The sequence below is a fragment of the Toxoplasma gondii genome, chromosome XII (genome assembly GCF_000006565.2).
Source record: "Toxoplasma gondii ME49 chromosome XII, whole genome shotgun sequence".
NCBI classification, from domain to species: Eukaryota; Apicomplexa; class Conoidasida; order Eucoccidiorida; family Sarcocystidae; genus Toxoplasma; species Toxoplasma gondii.
In genome coordinates, this window is record NC_031480.1 from 3,255,027 (window position 1) to 3,275,431 (window position 20,405).

General features: G+C 53.5%; 2 protein-coding genes across 2 annotated transcripts; one reads left to right on the top strand and one right to left on the bottom strand.

The window, feature by feature from the left end:
* Nucleotides 1–142: 142 nt before the first annotated feature.
* On the bottom strand, nt 143–16,972 carry TGME49_247330 (hypothetical protein). Its single transcript, XM_018780819.1, has 21 exons — nt 15,359–16,972; nt 12,985–14,877; nt 12,186–12,414; nt 11,504–11,568; nt 10,998–11,095; nt 10,723–10,783; nt 9,655–10,190; nt 9,074–9,256; nt 8,529–8,653; nt 7,770–8,100; nt 7,289–7,383; nt 6,591–6,796; nt 5,625–5,678; nt 4,575–4,861; nt 3,832–4,016; nt 3,314–3,414; nt 2,760–2,831; nt 2,179–2,259; nt 1,555–1,658; nt 1,074–1,161; nt 143–826 (listed from the first exon to the last, which is right to left on the bottom strand). Exons 1-21 carry the CDS (start codon nt 16,184–16,186, stop codon nt 773–775), a joined length of 5,676 nt encoding a protein of 1,891 aa, XP_018634957.1. The 5' UTR covers nt 16,187–16,972; the 3' UTR covers nt 143–772.
* A 237-nt stretch (nt 16,973–17,209) lies between these two features.
* Nucleotides 17,210–20,387, top strand: TGME49_247340 (hypothetical protein). Its single transcript, XM_018780820.1, has 3 exons — nt 17,210–17,869; nt 18,410–18,514; nt 19,050–20,387. Exons 1-3 carry the CDS (start codon nt 17,666–17,668, stop codon nt 19,311–19,313), a joined length of 573 nt encoding a protein of 190 aa, XP_018634958.1. The 5' UTR covers nt 17,210–17,665; the 3' UTR covers nt 19,314–20,387.
* Nucleotides 20,388–20,405: the final 18 nt, after the last annotated feature.

A 20,405-nucleotide genomic window follows, 5' to 3' on the forward strand; every position in this document is an offset into this window, starting at 1 on the left:
CGAAACTCAGAAGAGCGCAGTCCTAAGTACACTATGCTGGTTCTATACAGTCTCCTGCTTCGCAGAAAAACGTGTCGAAATCTGAACTAAATAAACAGCAGATCATGATCGGTGTCTGCAGCTTTACAACAAAACACGGACAGCGTCAGAGTTCAGCCAGTGTGCCGAAGAACTTGCAGCACCCACTGTGGCGCCAAACTGACAAATATATAGAATTACATATAGATTGTCAAACACCTGTCTTCCTGCACGGTTCTTTCGTGTTTCTCCCTCGCATCGCAAACGCGTGCTGTAGTGTACGTACACGCGAGTCACACGAAGATCGATGTCGCTTGTAAATGCGTGTTGACCTATACTGCGTGCACGTCGTGAACTGCACAAAAAGGTTCATTTGCGTAGTCCAAGCGTGGTCTTAGGGCGGCCCTTAAAAAGCTTGCACGCGTTTCGCATGCCACATTCGTGGACTAGGAAACCCGCAAAGAAACACTAAGCTCGTCAGCCGGCACAGTGGGCGACGGGCTGCCAGAAAACCCGCGGGACCCCCTATAGTGAAGCTCCATAGATTCTCCAAAAAGCATTCCTCCTGTCTAGCGCGAAGCAAGCGCTTTCCGCAGATTTGATTGCAAGACAAACCTTAGCCAGCGGAAAGTGCAATCCCAGTGCAGCGACATGCAGAGCGACAGTGACCAGACACGAGCTTGAGAAACTGACACACTCTCGCATAAGAGACGCAGCTCTCCTGCGCCGGGGCAATTCGTTTGTCTCGAGCGACCTAGTTTGTCAAACCTAGAAGAACTCGCAGGTAATGTGGACACGATCGACGGGCCTGAAGAACAGCAGAGAGATTCACGGGCACGAACTCAGGTCGCAAAGTGCACGCATGCACTCAGGACCCACCGGGGAATTCTCAAGGGCCGCAGGCATCGAAATCTGAAGCCACGACCGCAGACACACCAGCTGGCGAAATTGTCTGTAGTTTCCATTCTGCGGGCCTCTACGAAGAAGCTAAAAATACCTAATTTTGCCTTCTGACCTCTTCAGGCCCGATGCCATTTTGCATGCTCCAAAGTTACCTGGTCGTCTTGGTAGAGGAATGTCGAGATGTCGGCAGTGACCGGGTGCCGCTGCTGGAGATGCTGGAGGAGGTCTCTGGTTCTGTCTCTGAGTACACATACGGGTGGGGAGACGGTAGCGAAACCTCGCAGAGAAATGGACGTGACGCGCAGCGACCGCCCGACACTACACACGCGTAAACCTCCTTAGGCATACGCACATCGTGACCCTTCGCTGGAGTGAGAGACCGCGCGCCGGGTAAATGAAAACGGATGAAAGATCCGCAAAAACTGCATCGTACGTTTTTGCCTCCCCTTCCTCTCCACTCTCTCTCGCACGCAGGAGGATCCGCCACAATAAAAAAACGGATGCCGTTTTTCTTCGTTTCCCAGTCCCTGCATCTCTCTCCAGGATTCACCTGTCGTGTCTGCTTCTCTTGTCCTCTTCGCTTCCTCTCTGGGAGAGTTCCCGTCCTCTTTGCCCCCTCTGTTCGAGTCTTACTCGGGGAGGACGAGAATCATTCTCACAAGCAGGTCCTTCCGCTCCGCCCACAGAATCGACGTCGCCATGACGAAGCCTTTCCACAAACTGCGATTCGTCCAGATCTAACAACGTACAAGTTCACAGACTAAGCGGTTCGGTTCATGTTCTCTGTGCCGCGGAACTCGAGTCCTGTTCTCGAATGTCGCTGTTCCACTGGACGTGTCCAAACTACACGCACAAGACCGGAAAAACCGGTTTCTTGACATATCGATACAAGACGGAAATCAAAGCTACTCATACAGCACGGCCACACCAGGGCCGCGTAACTCAGAAACACAGTCGCCGGAGCAAACCGAACTCCTCCAGCGCTTTGTACCTACTTGAGCGGAGTTCTCTATCACAGCTTGTACCGTTACATGCAAAAACACGACGTTGTTTCTCCGTTGCTCTCATGTCTTCACACTGGAGTAACTCAAATCGGGAGAGAAACGGCACATGGGGTTGGAAACAAAAGGATGTTTCCTTCGACAGCAGGCAGCCGCTTTTTCAGAGGTCACCGGAACTAAAGAGCAGCACCCCTAGCCACAGAGTCAATCTGCGATTCTGCGAAAACGCGCATACAGCGAAAAAAAAACTCCCCACCTTCCTTCGGACGAGAGCGGGCATGACTGTGCCTGCCACGAATTCGCGGAGAGACGGAATGTTCTGAGCCACCTGGCACAGCTGAGAACACAGAAAAGCAGCCAAAACGCAGACCCGCAAGCCACCGAGAGTGTTCAGCCTCCCCGACAACAGAAGAGTCGCTTCATCACCCCCTATGAATGAAGAGTTGCCCCTCTCAGTCTCTCGCTGCTTCTTTCTTTATCTGCTTGTTTCGTTCGTCGTTTCCCTCTTCCTAGGTTCTTCCTTCCTGTCTGCTTCAGACGCTCTGTGCATTTTCCTCTCTGCCTTCCTTCCCTGATCTGTCTCCTCCTCTTTGTTTCTTTCTCTCTCTCTGAGGTTCTGCACGTGGTGCCTTTTCTTACTCTATGGCTGTCGTTTGTTTTGCGTCCCTGTTTATGCGTTCCAGCAGTTCTGTTCCGACTCGATCCTGTCTGAGTCGAACTGCGTCTGTCTCTGCCGATGCCCTGCGATCCAGGTCTCTCTCTCTCTTCCATGTTCTGGCCTGTTTACGCACTCTTTGTCCTCATTTTTACTTTAGGAGGTGAGTAAAAACCGCTTACGAGGCGCCCGAAGATGACCGAGATAGGCTGGGAATCGTCGTCGGCGATTCGCTGGCACGTGGTGGCGATGACCTGAGACGCCAGCAAGCAGCGAAACAAAAAACGCACTTCTCCTGAGCGAAAAATAGGCAACTTGAAATGGTTTTTTGACGGCAAACAAAGGCAACTCCCACTCAGAGACGAACCGGCTAAAACGGACCCTGCGGCCACAGCGACGACGCGAGGCAACGCTCTGTTTTGAGCGAGGAATGGTCCGTGGAAATGCGCCACAGAAAAAACCTATAAGCAATCCTGTCTGAGAGATGACGACTCTCAGGCGGGTGGAACTGATCAAACTCGCATCTGAGGAGACACAGACAGAGCACGGAGCACCACCACGAAAGCTGGACACGAGCCTCACATCTGATCGCTGTTCGGGAGAGGATGCCTGTCGGTCCACAGGAAGATACACAAGCGTAGTTCCCAGCCATGACGACTATGACAGCTCATATAGGAAGACGCAGGGCAACTCTGAAACGCGGTTGCTTTTGCGTTTTAGAGAGAGGACAACCTACATCGATTGGAAAAATCTCAGTCGGTGACTCCGCTCGGCTCGTGCACCCCGTCAAGTCGAGGCAGAAGTCTAGCACTGTCGTCTGCTTCTTTCGTTGCTGGCCTACGAGACAGAAGAATTCGAGACCGAAGGAGACTTGAGACACAAACACAAATGAAATAGGGAGCAAATGGCGAGAGGCGAACATACGAAAGCAAGTGAAAACAAGAAAAAGAAATACAGACGGAAGGGAAGGTGAGGAGAGAGAGATCGACAGAGAGAGAGAGAGAAACAATGTTGAGATCGAAGGTGAAGTACGGAAGTGGCGGTACATTTCCGGCGCACAAAAAGAAGGAACAAATGGCTCATGCACTTCGAGGAAGCGTAGAGAGTGCTTAGAGATGAGCTGGCCAGCAGTAGCGAGAGAGATTTCAAGGCGCGAGAGCAGTCGAGTCCCCCGCGGGGACCGGAAACACAAAAGAGTTGACAAAATGGAACTGAAGTCAGGAAACTCCAGAAAGATTGGAGCTGTAAACTTACTTGTAGTGCATGGAAGATTGTAGAGCAACATGAGAATGTCTTCTGGCGGCATCACAGAGCGTCCCGGATAAGCTTTCTGTTGGAGTTCGAGAGGAATTGTCAACAGTCGCTTCAGAGCTGTTTTCATCTGCGTCTCACTGAACTCGCCGAAAATAAATTTCGGCAGAAGAACGGCTAGCTGAGCTCTGCACACCAAGCAACACCGAAGATGAATACACTCTTTTGATCCATGTTTCCACTTGTGAAATAGAGAAAAAACAAAATGCCCTTGTCCCCCCGTTGTCTCCGTCGTTGTCGCTTCCCAACACTCTCCGCTGTCCAAAACTTCAGCCAAGGGATGACTCTCTGGACCGGGGGCGCGCAGTCGCCAGCTTGACATGCGGCAAACATGGCGCCGACATAAGCAAGTGACACAGGGGCAGAGATATCCGACTGCGTTTGACCACTGTTTCTGTTTCTCCCGTCTCTTTGTCTCCTTATCTGTCACCCTGCACACACAGAGACCTTTCGGTCTTCGTCTTCCTCACTCGTACAGTGGAGTCTCTCCGTCTTTTCGTTTCCCTCCCCGCGAGTATCCTCTGCTTCTCTCCGCCCCGCTAGCTGCCGCTCTCCTCTGACTGCTGTTGCATGCGCGGTGACTTGCTTCAGAAGTCTTGCTCGTAGATACAGCTTTCTCCTTGCAACTACCCACAGACCGCTCTGTTCCTTCTGTTTCCCCTTTTTTTCTTCTCTTTCGCGCGCACCGGTCAAAGAAGGCGACAAGCGGAAGCGCGAGTCGGAGTGCACTGGCTCTTCTCCGTTGCTCTGCCTCTCTCTCTCTCTCTCCAGTTCCGGTTGTCTCTCCAGCTTCACATGTCTCTCCCGGTTCTCTTCTCGCCTTTTCGCTCTCTCGCTCCCCTTCAGCTAGAGCCCACACAGCAGCGACAAGAGCAGGCAGGTGCTCTAAGTCTTGCTCTGGATTCGCAAAGGCGAAGGCGACACAGTGCTCGATGAGGAGCAGCGCGAGAGGCTCGTGTTCTGGTTCCGAAAACTGCAAACGCGAAAACAAAAATCCACAGTCGCTGTTGAAAGTCCTTCACAAAACGCGCTCGATTTCCTGTCAACTGTTTCCACCCTCCGTTGTGGAGAGGCGCACGCATGCACAGAGACAGAGGTCGACATGAAGAGCGAGACAGAGAGAAAGAGAGATACCGACAGAGAGATTCGGAGACACAGAGAGACGCGTACGACGAGGTGAGGTAGACAGGGGGGGGGGGGGGAAACTTCCCCATGGGGATAGAGACTGAGAACAGAAGCTCCCGATGATGCGTTTAGAAAGATAGGTCGCAAGAGATTCAGAGAGTTGGACAGAGAGAGACAGACAAGCATATCGACGCAGATAGAGATAGATGGATACAGACCGACAGAGACACAGAGAGAAAAAACGCACCGACACAGAAGGTCACATAGCGATGGAAAGCTAATGAGGAAAGAGGCGGGGAAATACGAAGAGAGACGGAGACAGAATTGCTGCAACACACACTTCGTATGAACTTTGCGTCCACCAGAGAGTGCGTTGTACACAAATTGCGTTTGTCTCGACCGACATCTGCAGGCGAGAAAACGCTGTGGACATCCCGGAACAGTGGAGCGTTCGCGGCGAAAATATGCACAGGGGGGAAACGTTATGCAAAGCTAAACAGACACGCACTTGAAATCAATAGCAGCGAGGCGGCGAGAAAAGTTGAACAGAAAGAAACAGAAACCGCCAACAGGGGCGTCTCTGCACGGAAACGGAAACCGGCGAAACCTACCTGCAGCAGTCTGACGTATTCGGGGTGACAAGCTGGGGAGACTTGGGTGATACACTGCAAATAAAAATGCCACAGATCTCCAACCTTCAATCAGATCGTTGTTTCCGACCCTCTCTGGTGTGGGATTCCTTTCTTCCTATCTCCTCGCTTTATGTTTCGCCGCCTTCGTTCGCTGGAGTTTTCTTCCGAAAGAAGGCGACACGGTTTCTGCTCCACCGCGGCGGCTACAGAACGCTGGCAATTGTGTTAGGTTCCCGTGGCTGCGCAGTAGATCTTCTGTTTGAGAAACGACTTCCATTTGTTTGCTGCTCATTTTCGGCGTCGCAGCTGCTCTGCAGAGAAGCTCTTCCTGCTTCAGGAAGAAGCTCGACAGCCTCCGAGAGCACTCTCAAAACGAAGGCGCAAGAGAAAGCGCCGGAGCAACTCCCTTGACGAAGGACGAAACGCCGTAATGGGAACGCAAGAGTGTCAAACATGTTCTCCTTTCGTCCGCCCGAGTTTGACAGGGGAGGGGCGAAAGAAGACGACAAACCCAGAAAAGACAACAAGAGAGAGGGCAGACACGAGAGAAGAGCAGAGGATCGTCGGTTCCACAGAATGCCTTCTCACGAAGGAAGACGAGTTCACCTCGACAGCCTTGGCTGTACGTTTCAGACAACAGCAGCGCTGCATTTGAAGGAAACGCATGCGCCAGATCACGACAACACAAACGTCCTAATTGGCTACGCTGTGACGAAAAGGCCATGCACCAATCTGAAACAGACAGGCAGGGGAGTCTGAGATCGTTCTTCGCGCAGCGTTGAATCCGAGTGCACACCCAAGACCAAATCAACAGAGGTTGCCACACAAGGGTGCAGCAAAGCCGAGAGAAACGAATGTGAAGAGCGTGAGTTGACTTGAAGGAGACTCCGAGCGTCTGCGAAGACATTTCTTCTGAAGAAGCGTTTTTTCCTGAGCTGTGGATACCTTCGCGAAGAGCCTTTCGAGCGCTGGACGATGAGAAGGACTGATCAGAAATACTTCGAAAAAAGGGTGGAGAAGGTGCGGCCGACGAACGCAGAGAGTGACGAAGCAGCTCAGTCTCTCCTGCAAGCTTTCCGCATCAAGCGCGCCGCTTTTTTGCGACTCGAAGGCATCCAGGGAAGCCGCTCCAGCTCGTGCAGCTGCGCCAGCTGTCGAGAAGGAAAGCGACACGACGAAATCGGCGAAATCGGCGAAAATCGGTCACAGCAATGAAGGGGAGGAGAACGAGAAGGAAGCGAAAACGGGGAAGCGAGAGACAACGGCGGGAGGAGACAAGAAAGAGAGATGAAAGGGAGAAAGCGAGGAGCCCGGAGGTCGACGGACCGACAAGGAGAAAATAAACAGATACGGGGGTAAAGAGCAGATGCAGGAAACGGAGCGATAGGAGAAGACGGCATTGACAAGTATGTCGTCGAGGGAGGAGCCAGCAGGACAGAGAAGCACAGACGTTGGCAGGAACCATTGAAGAAACGAGATACCAGCAAAGACACACACACACACACACCAGAGCGTCGCAGGCCGTCAAGAAGGCGGTGTTTTTCTTTGGAATTCGCAGGGCCGAGAAAGACGCGGGAGACTCGCGAACCGCGGAAAGGGCGTTGAGAGACAGCGCCGGCAAGAAGCAAGACAGAAAAACGTACTTTCGGATCGAAGAAGAATCTGCCGAGCCAGAGATGCGACGAAAGCGTTGGTGACGATGGGGGCAGCAAACTGGGCGTCCGGAGGAGCGATAGACCTGCACCGAAACGGAAAGAAGAAACATGAAAGAGGCGAGTGTCTGTGGAGTCCGCGGAGCGACTTGCATGGCGTGATAGAAGTCTTAAGGCAGAGGCGAACTCTCCAAGCGACCATACAGAAAGAGAGAAATGGGCGACAGGTCATGCGAGAGAGACGACGAACAGCTTGGGCGACGCAGTGCAGAGAGCGCAAAGTGGAAACAAAGTCGACTCTGTACTCCCGAGAGAGTTTTGAACATGACTGCAGTAAAGTGGACGGACGAGCACCGGTAGTGTCCCGCTGTTGGTCTTCGTTTTTTCTGCACAGACCGGTCCCGGAGTGCTTTCGGAACAGCAGAAAGTTGCAAGTTTCGCAACATGTTTTTCAACGTCGCAGCGCGCGTACCTGAGCACAATGCCTGCACAAGCCTCGATCCATGCACGGCCGAACTGGCGCATGTCCGTCCACCCTTCTCTCTCCTCTTGGTCGATTAAGAAACCTCCTTCCTTCTCCACCTTGCCTTGCGCTCCTTCGAAGCAGCGGTCAAACGGCCCAGGATCACAAGCGGCGACCGCAGACGAAGAAGAAGAACGAGGCGAATGGAGAGACGAAGAGGCAGAAGCCTTCGACGACTTGGGGGCGACGAGGAAGGCACAAGAGAGAGGCGGAGTCGACGAATGCTCATTTGACGAGCGGTGAAGGATAAGGCGGCGCGGCTCCTGCCAGGCTGGTGGCTCTGCCAAGACAAACGAAGAAGGCGAAAACGAAAAAAAGACATAGGCCGCTCGAGAAACCAAGATGACGAGAGAGAAGGAACGATGGTGACACACAGGAGAGAACCAGAGTGTGAGAACAACACAGAGAGAGAGGCAGAGAAGAAGAAAGGGAGAGAAGAAGAAAGGGAGATAAGAAGAAAGGGAGATAAGAAGAAAGGGAGAGAAGGAGAAAGGGAGATGAGAAGAAAGGGAGACGGGGAGCAAACGCGAAGGGTGAATTGAGCAAGGACCCGTGAAGGAACGCGATTGTTTGCGAACGCGAACAACCGAGCATTCTACGAGAGTGAAGCATCAAGTACAGTCCCTTCTCCAGAAGCGAAAAGACACATGCATGCAACGGAGACAAAACGCAAGCGAGAACAACCGATGCATGTGGACCTTCTCTCACCTGCTGCTTCGCCCTCCTTGGGGACGACGTAGATGCCCTTTGGAGAGCTAATCAGCTTCAGCAGCAAGCGACGAACAGCTTCAGGTGCCGCGTGCTGTAGCGTGAGAACGAGCGAAAAAGCTGTCCTGAAAAAAAGACAAAACGCCTCCCCTCACTCCGAGTTTTCTGTTGAAAGCCAAGACATCAACGCCGAGATCTCCACACTGATCCACGGCAACCCACACGACTGAGGCGCTGTTTCGGCACAGCAAGACAACGCACTATTTGCACACCCATTTATACAGAATACATATGACCATATATATATATATATATATAGATAGATAGATAGATATAGATATAGATATATATGTATATACAGATACATATAGATACACGGTCCGTATAGAACGATGCGGAGATCTTGATATGCTTTTATTAACGTATAGAGATGCCTAGAAGGATGTCTGTGTCGTCCCTGATCGCTGTGGAGCGCATACAGATGTCGCTTTACACATGCAGCTTGGGTCACGATTTCGTCTCCTTTCTGCCTTCGTTCCACTCACCTCCGATCCAGAAGACTATGGCCCCTCTTGAGCAGCTGAGAAAGGACGGCGACGGCGAGGCGGCGCGGGTGAGGGGAGGCGCCGGTCGCCCAATCGGTCATGCGTTGAAAGCCGAGAGCTCCGATGTGCGGCAGATCAGTGAAAAAACGAGCCAACAACTGGCAGTAGCTGTCTCTCTTCACGCTGACACACATCGCATCACCATCCCGACGCCGCAGAGTCCAGTACACTTTTCTGCTTCTCTTCTACGCATATACATATATATATATCTACATGTATTGTGTATGTACATATATATATGTACATATATATATCTACATATATATATATATATATATATATGGCCATGTCTCTCACTATGTAGGTGTGTAGATATTTGTGGGGCCTGTGCGGAGTGTTTTCGCGTCTGACTGTGAATGTCTCGAAAGATAACTTTGCGTTGCGTGTATTTCCGTTGACAGCTGCAGGGATGCAGAGGCTCTCCGCAGGCTGCAACGTCGCTTCCACGGGGTCTTCTGGAACATTAGAAGTTAACAGTGTGTGAAGCAAAAGACGTTTTTGCAACGCCGAACTTTTCTAACCTGTCCGCTAAAATGCTGGGAGAGAAGACGGCGTCGAGGCAGAGCTGCAGCACTTGCTTGTAACGCAGTCTCCTTCCGTGACCGCTCCCTTCTTCTGTTTCTCTTCCTCGCTCGCCTTCCCCGTCGGGTGCCTTCTCCTCCTGTCCGGCGGCAAGCGCGCGGAACGCAGGAGAGTCTCCTGGAAGAGAAAACGGCCATCCCAGAAGCGACGGCTGAACGTCTCCCTCCAAAATCGCAACTCGAGCAGCCGAAGAAACACAGAGAGAAGAGGGAGAAGAGGGAGAAGAGGGTGGAGAAGAAGAAGAGGGTGGAGAAGAGCTGAAGAAGTCGGCAACGAGACGAGGAGCAGGCCTAGGTGAGAGAGGGTCCCGTGCTCGGTAGCCTGGTGCATTCGTCACTTTGCGGAGAGAAACAGGGAGTTCCTGAGAAGCAGCCGATCGACAAAAACTCGAGAGCGTCTCTGCATCCAGAGAGGCTTTGTAGAAGAGAAGGTCGAGGAGAGAGCTGACGCGGACATGCCACTCCAGGCGCTCGCCCTGCAGGCAGAAATGGCAGAGACCCAAGGGGAAAAGACGAAACTGGGTGGAGAAAAAAGAGACCGAAAACGCGGCAGGCGGTGACGAGTAGGCAGCCGACCAAGGAAGGGGAGCAGCAGGAGACGACGAGGAAGATGGAGATGAAGCAAGTGGAGGTGAAGGCGCTGGGCAACCGCACCGATGCACAGGAGACGAAAACGGTGGAAAAGGACGAACGCGGGAGGATGGAGAGAGAGCAGAGAGGCAGCGCCGCAGAGCAGAGAGACACACACGAGGAAGTGAGACGAGGAGAGAGACATGAGGGGACGTAAGAACGCAGAGGAGGCAGCGAAGAACGAGTGGAAGCTCAAGAGGGAGCAGGCAGAGAAGGCGGCTAGAACCGGACAAAGACAAGTGAGACGAAGGACATGAAAATGGGGGCCAGTGACGAGCGACAGGGTCACGAGCCACGATACAAAAGCAAAGAGTCGCTAGAAGAAACATGAAAAAGGGAGGAAAAAGCGAGGACAAGAGACCGAGAAGAAAAGCTCACGTCTTGGTCATGTCCTTCAGCTCCGTCAACAGTTTCCTCGAGCGCGGGCATCGTCCGGTTGCTGAAAAGAATGGACACCGGAGCAGAGATCCAGAAGCGCATGCACAGGAAACCTCGGTGGCGCGAACCTGTTCGTCTCTAACGGAAAGGCAGGAAGAAGCTGCGATACGCGACCAACGAAACCGAAGCCATGGCACATCAGTTGCGCAGATCGGACGCGCCTCGCTCGGCCTCTGCAGCGCGCGTTTCTGATGAAGCCTTCCCGCTGCTCTCACCTGAAGAGAGAATGTAGAAACGCGGCGCACAGCTCTCGCTGCGTTTCCGCGTCTTGACTCGGCCAGAAGATCAGGCGAAGAGCGACTTCTGTGCGCCTCTGTGAACAGAGAAAACGCGACACCAACAGACTGGTCGGAACCTGCAGCGAACTCCCGACTCGAGGCGCGAGAGGTCAGGCGGCAAGACTTCGAAGCAGACAACGCAGAAGGAAACAGAGGAGAACAGAGAGACGCGGGGACGCCAGAGGAGAAAAGAAAGGGAAGAAGCGAAAGAGAGACAGACCGGAAAGGACAGACGAGGAGAAAGAGGAAGGCGAGAAGTACACAAAAGAGGAGGGAGAACACGAGGGAGGAGGCGAGGAAGAATCCAAAGAGGAAAAGGAGAAGACGTGCGACGCAACGCAAAAAAAACCGGGTGCAAAGCAGAGGTGAAAAGGAAAGAGTGAAAGAACGAGATGGTGGTGGAAAAGGAATTTTTTTGCGAGAAGGCAGACGCGACGGCTCACCTGGTGGAACTGGAGCGCAGACGCGAAGATGTTCGACCCAACAACTCGCGGGATGAAAGGAGACCCTGCATCGAAGAGGAGAAAGCGGACAGCAAAAGAAGGAAATACGCAGCTCAGTTCGCGTTTCAGACTCATCTGCTTCCACTTATTTCTTTCCAGTGTTTCCAAGCTTCCAGTCTCTCTCTCCCCCCCCCCTCTCCCTCTTGCATTTCCAGAGTTCGACGTATCTCTCTACTTGCACTGGAACGGATGAACGACAACACCGTGAAGTCGCCCGTTGCCGCACACACATCAGTCCCAGAAGCTCCAGCACGAGAGCGAAGGCCTCAAAATCCTCAACTCCACTTCTTCCCTGCTTGTTCGCATCTGATTGTTCGCATCTGTTTGTTCCCATCTGATTGTTCCCATCTGATTGTTCCCATCTGATTGTTCCCATCTGATTGTTCCCATCTGTTTGTTCTGCCCTGCCGACTCTCGAGCCAGCTGAGCGGAAACGAGCGACTCCTGGAAGTCGGCGAAAAGGAGAAAGGGGGACCGAAACGAACCTCCTGCTCCTCCCTCTCTGTCAGGGCGAGACAAAAGGAAGCGAGCAACGGTGAGAAGAGTGTGACCGGAGAGAGCAGACAGACGGAGGAAAAGAAGACGAGGACAAGAGATTTCCAGAACAACGAAAGACGCCTACTGAGCATCTGACGGAAGATGAGAAATTTGAAGAGACGCCCGTGTCGGTGCACTGCTTCGACAGGAGGAACCTTCACGACTTGTGTGGAATCGTGTGAAGACAAAACAGAAGAAAGTGGAGAAAGGGAAGACAGCGAGAGAGGCCCTTTGTCTCCGATGCTTTCTTTCATCTCTGCTCCTCCTGGTCGCGATCCGTTGCTCTGCGTCCAGTCGGAAAAGGCGCAAGTCTGCTGTTGGCATTCAGTCGCAGACAAAATGGGAACACAAACAGAAGAACATTGACAAAGGAGAAGAACGCGCGGAAAAAAGAGGAAGAAGAAGATGACACCGGTGCGAGACTCAAAAAGGCGTTTCGGAGACCAACCGAGCATTCCGACGTGGGCAAAACCGTCGGAGCTCGAAACGACGGAAGGCCAGGAAGCGGCGCAAAACGCTCAGCGTAAAATGCATGTAGCCCTAGACGCACGGTTGTCCATGCAACTCATCGAGAAAGAGACAGAACCAGAGAAACGTCCAGCGATGTATACATTTACATAAACCAACATATACAACATATATAAATATAAATATATATATGCGTGAGTTGACATAGCTATATCAATCCACTGATACGAAGAGCTTCGGATAAAACCAGCTGTGAAGCCTCCTTCGACTAACATTTGTATCTGCCCGCGGGTGTCTGTACACCTCACTGCACAGGTATCCAGCCTGCATGCGCCGTTGGCGAGGAGCGCCTTCGCGCTTCGAGGAACTGGGACTTGTCGAGGGGAGTCCCGAGTCGCGCGGCGCGGCGGCCTTACCTCTTTCTCGGTGGCGAGGGAACGCGGCTTCAGGATGCCTGAGTCGAAGAGCGTAGGCATGTCAGCGTCCTCTCGGGCATGTGAGGCGTCGCCCGGTTCCTCATTCCACAGCGCCCTGCCGTCCTCCTTTTCTCTCAACAGTTCTCTCGTCACTTCCTCGACAGAGGCACAAGCTCCGGTGTGCGCGTCTTCTCTGTCTGCTCCACTCGCGTCCACGCGCGGTCCAACTCCGCGCAGCCCGGCACCGGCTCGCGCGCGTCTCAGCGGATTTTTCGGTGGCTTCTGCGCATGCGTCTGTCCCAGATGCTTGAGCGCCAAATCGACGAGCTCGTCGTCCGTCCGCGAAGCTGCGAGCCATGTGACGGCGTCGATGTGTCTATGGCGCTGCAGAAAGAACGAACATTCGTCTGCGTTTCGCCACAGTCTCTGCTGTCGCAGAACCTCTGCTCCCTCTTCGACGCAGAGACCCTCCACATCCCCCTCGGACTCCATTTCGGTCTCGGCTTTTGTCTCCGAGCCTCCGTTCGGAGTCGCAGGCGAGTCCTCGCGAGGCGACGCAGAGAGGGAGCAGGGCGAGAAGAACGGAGCGTCTCGCGCGGTTTGCGAGGGAGACTTCTTGATCCACATGTCGGCGAAAATGGCTCTGCTTTCCTGAAGCAGGGTGTGCAGGGAGCCTCGCTTTCCCCCTGCATGCAACGCCTCCACCACCTTCCCCGTCCACGCGCCGCTCGCGCACAGAGGCGACGCCAGAAGCCGAAGCAACTCCATCAACAAGACCGCGAGAAGATCTTCTCGCGTCCCCTCAGGGAGAGCCAGCAAACGACCGGACACCGACAACGAGAAAGAAGACAAAGGAGGAGAGGAAGAAGAAGAGAGAGGAGAAGACAGTCTGGATGGACAGCGGAGAAGGTCGACGAGTTCGCGAAGCGCCGGGAAGAAGCGAGGGAGGTACTGTGGCCGTCGGCTGCCTATCCAGGCAACAGCTTGGATGACGAAAGTGTACGACACCGGATCGATAGCAGATCCGCCAGAACCGGCGCTCAAGGCGTCTTTTTCCCCATGGAGCTCTTCAGGAAGCGTCCGGCCCACGGGGCTCTCTCCACTCTTGCATATGCATGTTTCTCCAGTCTTTTCTCCAGGACGTTCTCCCCCTGTGTCTCCCGTCTTTGCTCCACCTTCGTCTGCGCTTGCGTCGCCACCTGCAGACCCAGAAGAAGCGCTCACGCTCGACGGAGAGACGAGCGGAGGGCGGCGAAGAAGAGCGAGCAGCAGGTCACCGTCGCTGGATGCCCATCCCTCGAGAGCCTTCAACAGGCTGCTGTCAGCCAGGACAAGCGAGTCGACATCTTGGATGTACTGCACCTGACAACTGCTGAAGGTAGGAGAGACCGGGGGCAACGCATTTGCCTCGTCGGCGCGCGACGCTCCTTCGCATGCATTGGCGGAGCCTGCCTCAGCAGCAGAAGAGGGGGAAGAAGAAGAAAGAGAAGAAAGAGAAGAAAGAGAAGAAAACTGCAAGAGCGGCCACTCGGCGTCCAGAGGAGAAGACGCAGGAGGAATGGAGAAAGGGCGGCCGCGACTCTGACTGCTCGTCTTCACCGACAGAGGCTTCTCACACAAGAACTCCAACGACCGCTCGACAATTGCCAACGCCCCTCGGTAACTCTCGTAGCTGACCAGTGGAGAAGAAGCACCGGGGGAAGAGGCAGAAGAAGGAGAAGGAGAAGAAGGAGAAGCAGCAGACGAGAGAGGAGAAGCAGCAGACGAGAGAGGAGAAGATGCAGAAGGAGAAGAGAGGGCCGACGGGGCGGCAAGGAGGTTATGAAGGACAGTGCGTATGGAGACAAGCGCGCGAAAGCCGTCGAGAGTCGCCTTTTCTCCTCCGAAGAAGTCCTGAAGAGACAGAGAGCGAGGAATGCTCGAAAGAAAACGATTCCAGACAGAAAGAGGCAAGTCGAGGAACGCCGGGATGACAGAGAAGCGATTGAGAATCGACACAGACACGACAAGAACGGAAGAAACGCGCGTCAACCAACAGGAGAGTGCATCGGCACCGAAAGCAGAAAGAGTTTCTGCGCACCGTGAGATACAGACGGTCATCGGTCGGATAACTGGGAGACACAACAGTCCCTCTCGACTCGTCAAGACAGCTCCTGCTGGAGTTTACTGTCCAGCAACATGCGCATGTCTGCGTTGTTTTCGGCTTCTGCCTCTCCTGTCTCATTCCTCTTTGCTGTGGCAAAGGAGGTAGACGGTCGGCTTCAGGAGACAACGCCCTTGTGTGTTCGAGTCAACTCGCGTTTGCAACTTCAAAGGATGAAATAAAAACCAAGTTTCCGCAGTACCCCAACAGCCAGAAGAACCGTTCCCTCACCTGGACTCCGACGGGACCGTAGCGACGTAGGCGAGCTGCGGCGAGGCAAGCAAAGACCAGCAGCGTTTTCCAGAATCTCCTTGCGACGTCGATCGCTGCATGCAGAAGAAAGGCAGAAGCGGCGTCGCCGCGGTTCTCCCAGGCGTCCGATAGCACGCGACTCAAAACTCCGAGCGCGAGGGGCACCGCGCGGCCTTCCAGCTGGACGAGACGAGCAATGAACTGCATGCAAAAGTGACGGAAGACCGGAAGCGCGTGGCTTCCGAGGGCGAGGAACCGCGGGACTGCACGGTGGATGTACACTCGGAGCCGGTCGCGCTCTATCGCGTCCTCGCCGCCTCGCGAGCCTGCGTTGGGATCTCCACCGTTCTGAGGGATCCTGCAGTTCCCACTGGGTCGCTCGCCTCGAGAAAAAGCAGGAGCGAAGTCACTTCTGACGAACAAGAGGCCGTGTTCCTCCCTCACGAGAGTCAGGAGTTCGCGGGCGGCTTTCTGCAGTCGGACCAGACAGTTTTGGACGTCTGGAGAATCGGCTGCTGTGAGAGCGGCGACCTGAGCGAAGACGCATTCCAGTGACGCTGGGGACGCTCCGCCCTGGACTCCAGGCGCGCTGCCGACTCTCGGAGCACTTGGGGGAGCTGCGCTCGCCAACGCTGGACTGGGAGCTCGCGGCGAGTTTCGACATCGTAGTGGCGAATTGGAACAAGAAAGAGAGGGGAGGGTGGGTGCGAAGGGGGGGTCCTCGGAGCTGGCGTTGCGAGGGCGCTTCTGAGGAAGACTGGACTCAGGCTCCTCTCGACGCCGTTGAGAGGGCAAAGGCGAGTGCATGGCGCGAGTTGGATCTAGGGAGTTCTTCTTCGAGCAAGGGAACGGTCGAGACACAGAGACGCAGAAGCCGGCCGAGACGGACCGAGAAAAGAAGGAGGACGGCCACAGAGCAACTGCCCAGACGCGACGCGTTGAAGTAGAAGAGGAATGCGCGAGGGAGAAAGTTTTCCAAAAGAGCTGCCCAGACAGAAAATGTTAAACGCGTCGTAAAAGGAAGAAAGGAACGTCTGCAGGTTGTGCAGGACGCGGGAGATGGGCGGGCAAGCAGCGGCAAGCGGCTGTGGAGGTTGCAGTGCTTCACGGCTCTCTGGAGGTGCCTGCGTCGCGAGAGAACTGCGGTGGAGAAGGAGAGGGACATCGTTGGAGGAAAGTTCCCTTCTAGAACGGCGAGTTCGAGCATGCAGCAGTAGAGGGGAAAAGACAGGCAATTCTCGTCGCGCGGGAACAAGAGACCAAGAAAAGAACCCTCGAAGCACTGGAACCGGTTTCGAGGCTTCTCCACCGGGGGACAGACAGACCGCCGAAGTTACGGGATGGTTTTGCCGGGCTCCCTGAAGAAATTCATATCGTTTTCTTCAACAGGGGAAAGAGAAGCGTGTGTGGAGAAGAAGGGAACGCAAGCACGCGGAGCATGCAGTCGTCACGAAATTTATGACCTGTGCAGCGACACACTGTTTTAACGGGGCCGAACGTCCGTGAAGGGAAGGATGAAGTCTCTCCAAGTCGTGAGGCAGAAATCAGCGAAGAGTACAGAGTCCGCAAGGAAGGAAGAAAAAAGCCAAGACAGAACACAGGCCTGCCCTGCAGGTCAATCATCGAAATGCATAAACTATGAAAAAAGTTGCGCTGCCACATGCGGGAAAAAAAGAACTCTCTGCCGCCGGTGCATGTGTGCTGTTTCCTCCTGCTCCTAGATGCTGCGGCCGCAGTGCGCCTGGAAAGTGCATTCTTCGGAAGTGGAATTCGTTGCTTCTTTGACGAAGCGTTTGTGTGATTTCTTTAACTCGTCAGGAACTAAAAGCGCACGGCGGGTGAAAAAGCTTACTGGCATCTGATGTGCCTTTCGACGAAGCAGTCAGTGACCCTGAATGCCGGCCGGCTTCTGTGTGGTCGCATGTTTGTGTTGAGCAGAACGCTCGCTTCTCTCGCTCGTGAAAAGCTGTTAAACGCATCGTTCTGTATCTGATCCTGCTTGAAAGACTGCCGCTGACCTCGTCGTTTACTCGCACGGTGCCTCACCCGAAAAAAACTGTTTTTAGTGAGTTGCGTGGTGAAGACTACACACGAAAACGCGCGCGAGGTCTGTCAGAAAGCGTTTGTGAAGTCTTGAGAGGCACAGGGTGCAACCTAACTGTCTCTGTCCTCAGCACGAACGCTCTGCCACTGGCGACTTTATGAGTCGATCTAGGTTGCACGCATTACACCACTCCTGCCTGAACAAAGCCTGACAAAAATCCCGAAAAGAGACCCGAAACAGAGATGGCGCAGTCCGCGCACTTTCGCGGGCCGTTTGATCCTCTAGGGGCCGATAGCGTGATCGCTTTGTGTAAGCTTCTGAATCCAGAAGACGAAGAAGATGTGCATGTCACTGACAGAACAGTGCAGCGTGCCCATATGGGCCCCGGAGATCTGCACGAGCGAAACAAACCGCGAGCGAAGCCAAACGTGAAAGTGGAAGCGAAGGTACTTTTCACCCTGCTGTTCGTGAGAGCCTTGGAGTGCATCCTGTGCTCTTTACGCTGGTTTCGGTGAAGTTATCCATATTAGCGAGGAGAGGCAAACTGGGAAAGCGCACTTTACTTCAAGATTGGGGGGAAAGGTTGACGTTTAATGTAGAAATCGCGGAAAGAGCTACGTTGCACTCGAAAAAGTCCACCTGTTGGAGGCAGACGCGCATGACGGTAGTTCCTGCGTGTTCACAAAAGGGCTGGCGTGCGGCAGGCAGCAGAGAAATCTGTTAGAATGCTGTACAGAAAAATCGCCGTAGGTAACCAGTGCTGCCTCGTCATTGTGAAAGCTTTGCTACACGACGGCGAAGAGCGGAGAGTCTTTTCTAGACAAACTGCAAAAATAGACCGCCACAGGGAAAAGGCATTTGTTGCCATCAGCGCTACCAACCGGTACCACCACCATGTTGACTCCACAGGTTGTAAAGGAAAGGTTCGTGTACGAGATTCTCTGTACTTTTGCCGCAAAACCACCCTTTTGTCTCTGGAAATGCAGCTGAAAAGGTCGCGTGGAGCAAGCGGAAACAAGGAATCAAGTACCTTGAGTAGTAACACAGAGGCAGGTTCGGGCAGTGACCCTCGTGTCATGCCGGACTACGAGGTGAGACAGATAACCTGTCGGCAGACGAAGCCACCCCACTGGCATCTGAGCTCTCCTGAGGCAATGAGCATTCTGCTAAGTAGGAGTGCATATATTTCCTCATGCGTATTCACTACAGAATCCTCGAAGAAATTCCCTTCAACCTCATGAGAGTGTATGCGCAAAAGTACGTAGAGGCCATTGTGACCACTGCCTGCCGACTGAGGCATCTGTTCGACTCACCACATCGAGTTGTGGCTTCCAAATCGGTTTCTTCCTTGAAAGGACGAACACCTTTCACAAATCTGTTCATGGTCACGAACTAAACACGAGACGGCACCACACCCCGTGTTGGTAGCATAAAGCACTAACGGTAAAAGGGTGGATGGAATTCAATCTCGCTATCAGAACCAGTAGCTGCAGCATAGTTCCAACAACTCTTGAATCGTGGACTAGAGCATGCGGCTCCGATCTTGTTGCATACCAACCCCAAAGTGGGGAAACAACTTTTTTCTTGGATTCCTTAACGATAGCCAGTCTCTGTATTGTTTTGCAGATACTCCACCAGCAGACTGTCGGGTCTGAGGACGTTTTTCTCGGCATGAGCGGCAAAGATCCATCCTCGGATCACTGCGACAAACTGGTAGCCAAGGTACGACGGTATTTCTGTGAACGCTCAAACATCACTAGCGTTTATCAAGAAACAAGAAGCAGCCCACTTGGCTCCTGGTGCGATGTGCATCGCTGTCGATCCCAGGTGAAGCTTCCGCACACAGAGCTGAAGGCAATTACGTTGAAGGTGAGTCAAGGCGACTTCTGAAAGTGGGAGACATAGCGCGAGCTGAACCATGTAATTGCGAAAGTCGTTTCTGCACACATTTCCCGTGTTTCCAGTTGACGCCTTCGGGGCGCTCTGTCCTTCAATGCTCCCGTCGGTGACTGACAATGTAGCGCTTTGTTTCTAGAATCTCTTCCCCTCTTCTAAAGAACGTCTCTTCAGTCCTTCATCTTTTATGCAGGTCGAAGATGATAGGCTGTTGGTGGAAACACCGACGCATCGGCTTGACCTGCCCATGTCGTACCCAGGTATGGAAGTCTTGTACGCAGGTCCTAGCTGCCGAAACATTCTGCTGTCGAGTTCAAAAAATTAACACGGGAGGTGGAAAAACGTTGAATCTGTCGCCGCAAAATACAGGCGCCCTGGTGTTCCTTTTACAGTTCATGCAGATCAGAGCAAGGCCCAATGGAGTGCAGAACTGAAACTCCTTTCCATTACCGTGAGTCCTACGGGAATCGATACCTCCAAGGTTGCAGACAGGAATGCCAGCAGAAACGCAGAGGAAAGACGGACACTTGCATAGAAGACATTTCACTAAGGAGTTGAGTGTAAGGCCGGTGATCCACTGAGAAATGAAGACTTCATGTGGATCTCTTCCCCACCTGAACAGCAGTCGACACACTTCCCTCGTCTCACAGGAAACCACCACAAGCGCGGGATGGTGAACTTCCTCTCCACGTCATTTCTCCTTTGAAACGTGCGGCTGGCCTTGTAACTGACCGTTTCCAGCGATCAGCTGTGGACAAATCGTCAGCGTTCTTTGTTTCTCTCATGCAGATGCCCATCAAACGAGACATTCAGTATGTACAAATGTGAACCACCGCCGTCATGATCTCGCGTACGGCTAATAAAAAAGCGCAGATCCACCCCCTTCCCCACCGAATCGTCGGGTTAAATCAACTGTTATCGGACTATCCAGACGTTAAGGCGGAGGCTGTTGAACGTCTGCTCTCTTGAACATCTAAAATACACGAACTGATCCGGAAAACAAGGCTTTTTAGGACTGCCGACGTCAAGTGAGAGGATTACACGACACCCCCAACAGCTAGCTGTTCAGAGGACGGACTCAGGCTG

Excerpts from the sequence above, each read along its gene's own strand:
- TGME49_247330 (XM_018780819.1), bottom strand. The coding sequence starts at position 16,186 with ATGCACTCGCCTTTGCCCTCTCAACGGCGTCGAGAGGAGCCTGAGTCC. Across the intron at positions 12,415-12,984 it reads CCCTCGCCACCGAGAAAGAG|CAGACTTGCGCCTTTTCCGA; the intron begins GTAAGGCCGCCG and ends GAATGCCAACAG. Across the intron at positions 9,257-9,654 it reads CCCAGCATTTTAGCGGACAG|CGTGAAGAGAGACAGCTACT; the intron begins GTTAGAAAAGTT and ends GATGTGTGTCAG.
- TGME49_247340 (XM_018780820.1), top strand. The coding sequence starts at position 17,666 with ATGGCGCAGTCCGCGCACTTTCGCGGGCCGTTTGATCCTCTAGGGGCC. Across the intron at positions 17,870-18,409 it reads ACGTGAAAGTGGAAGCGAAG|CTGAAAAGGTCGCGTGGAGC; the intron begins GTACTTTTCACC and ends CTGGAAATGCAG. Across the intron at positions 18,515-19,049 it reads GTGTCATGCCGGACTACGAG|ATACTCCACCAGCAGACTGT; the intron begins GTGAGACAGATA and ends ATTGTTTTGCAG.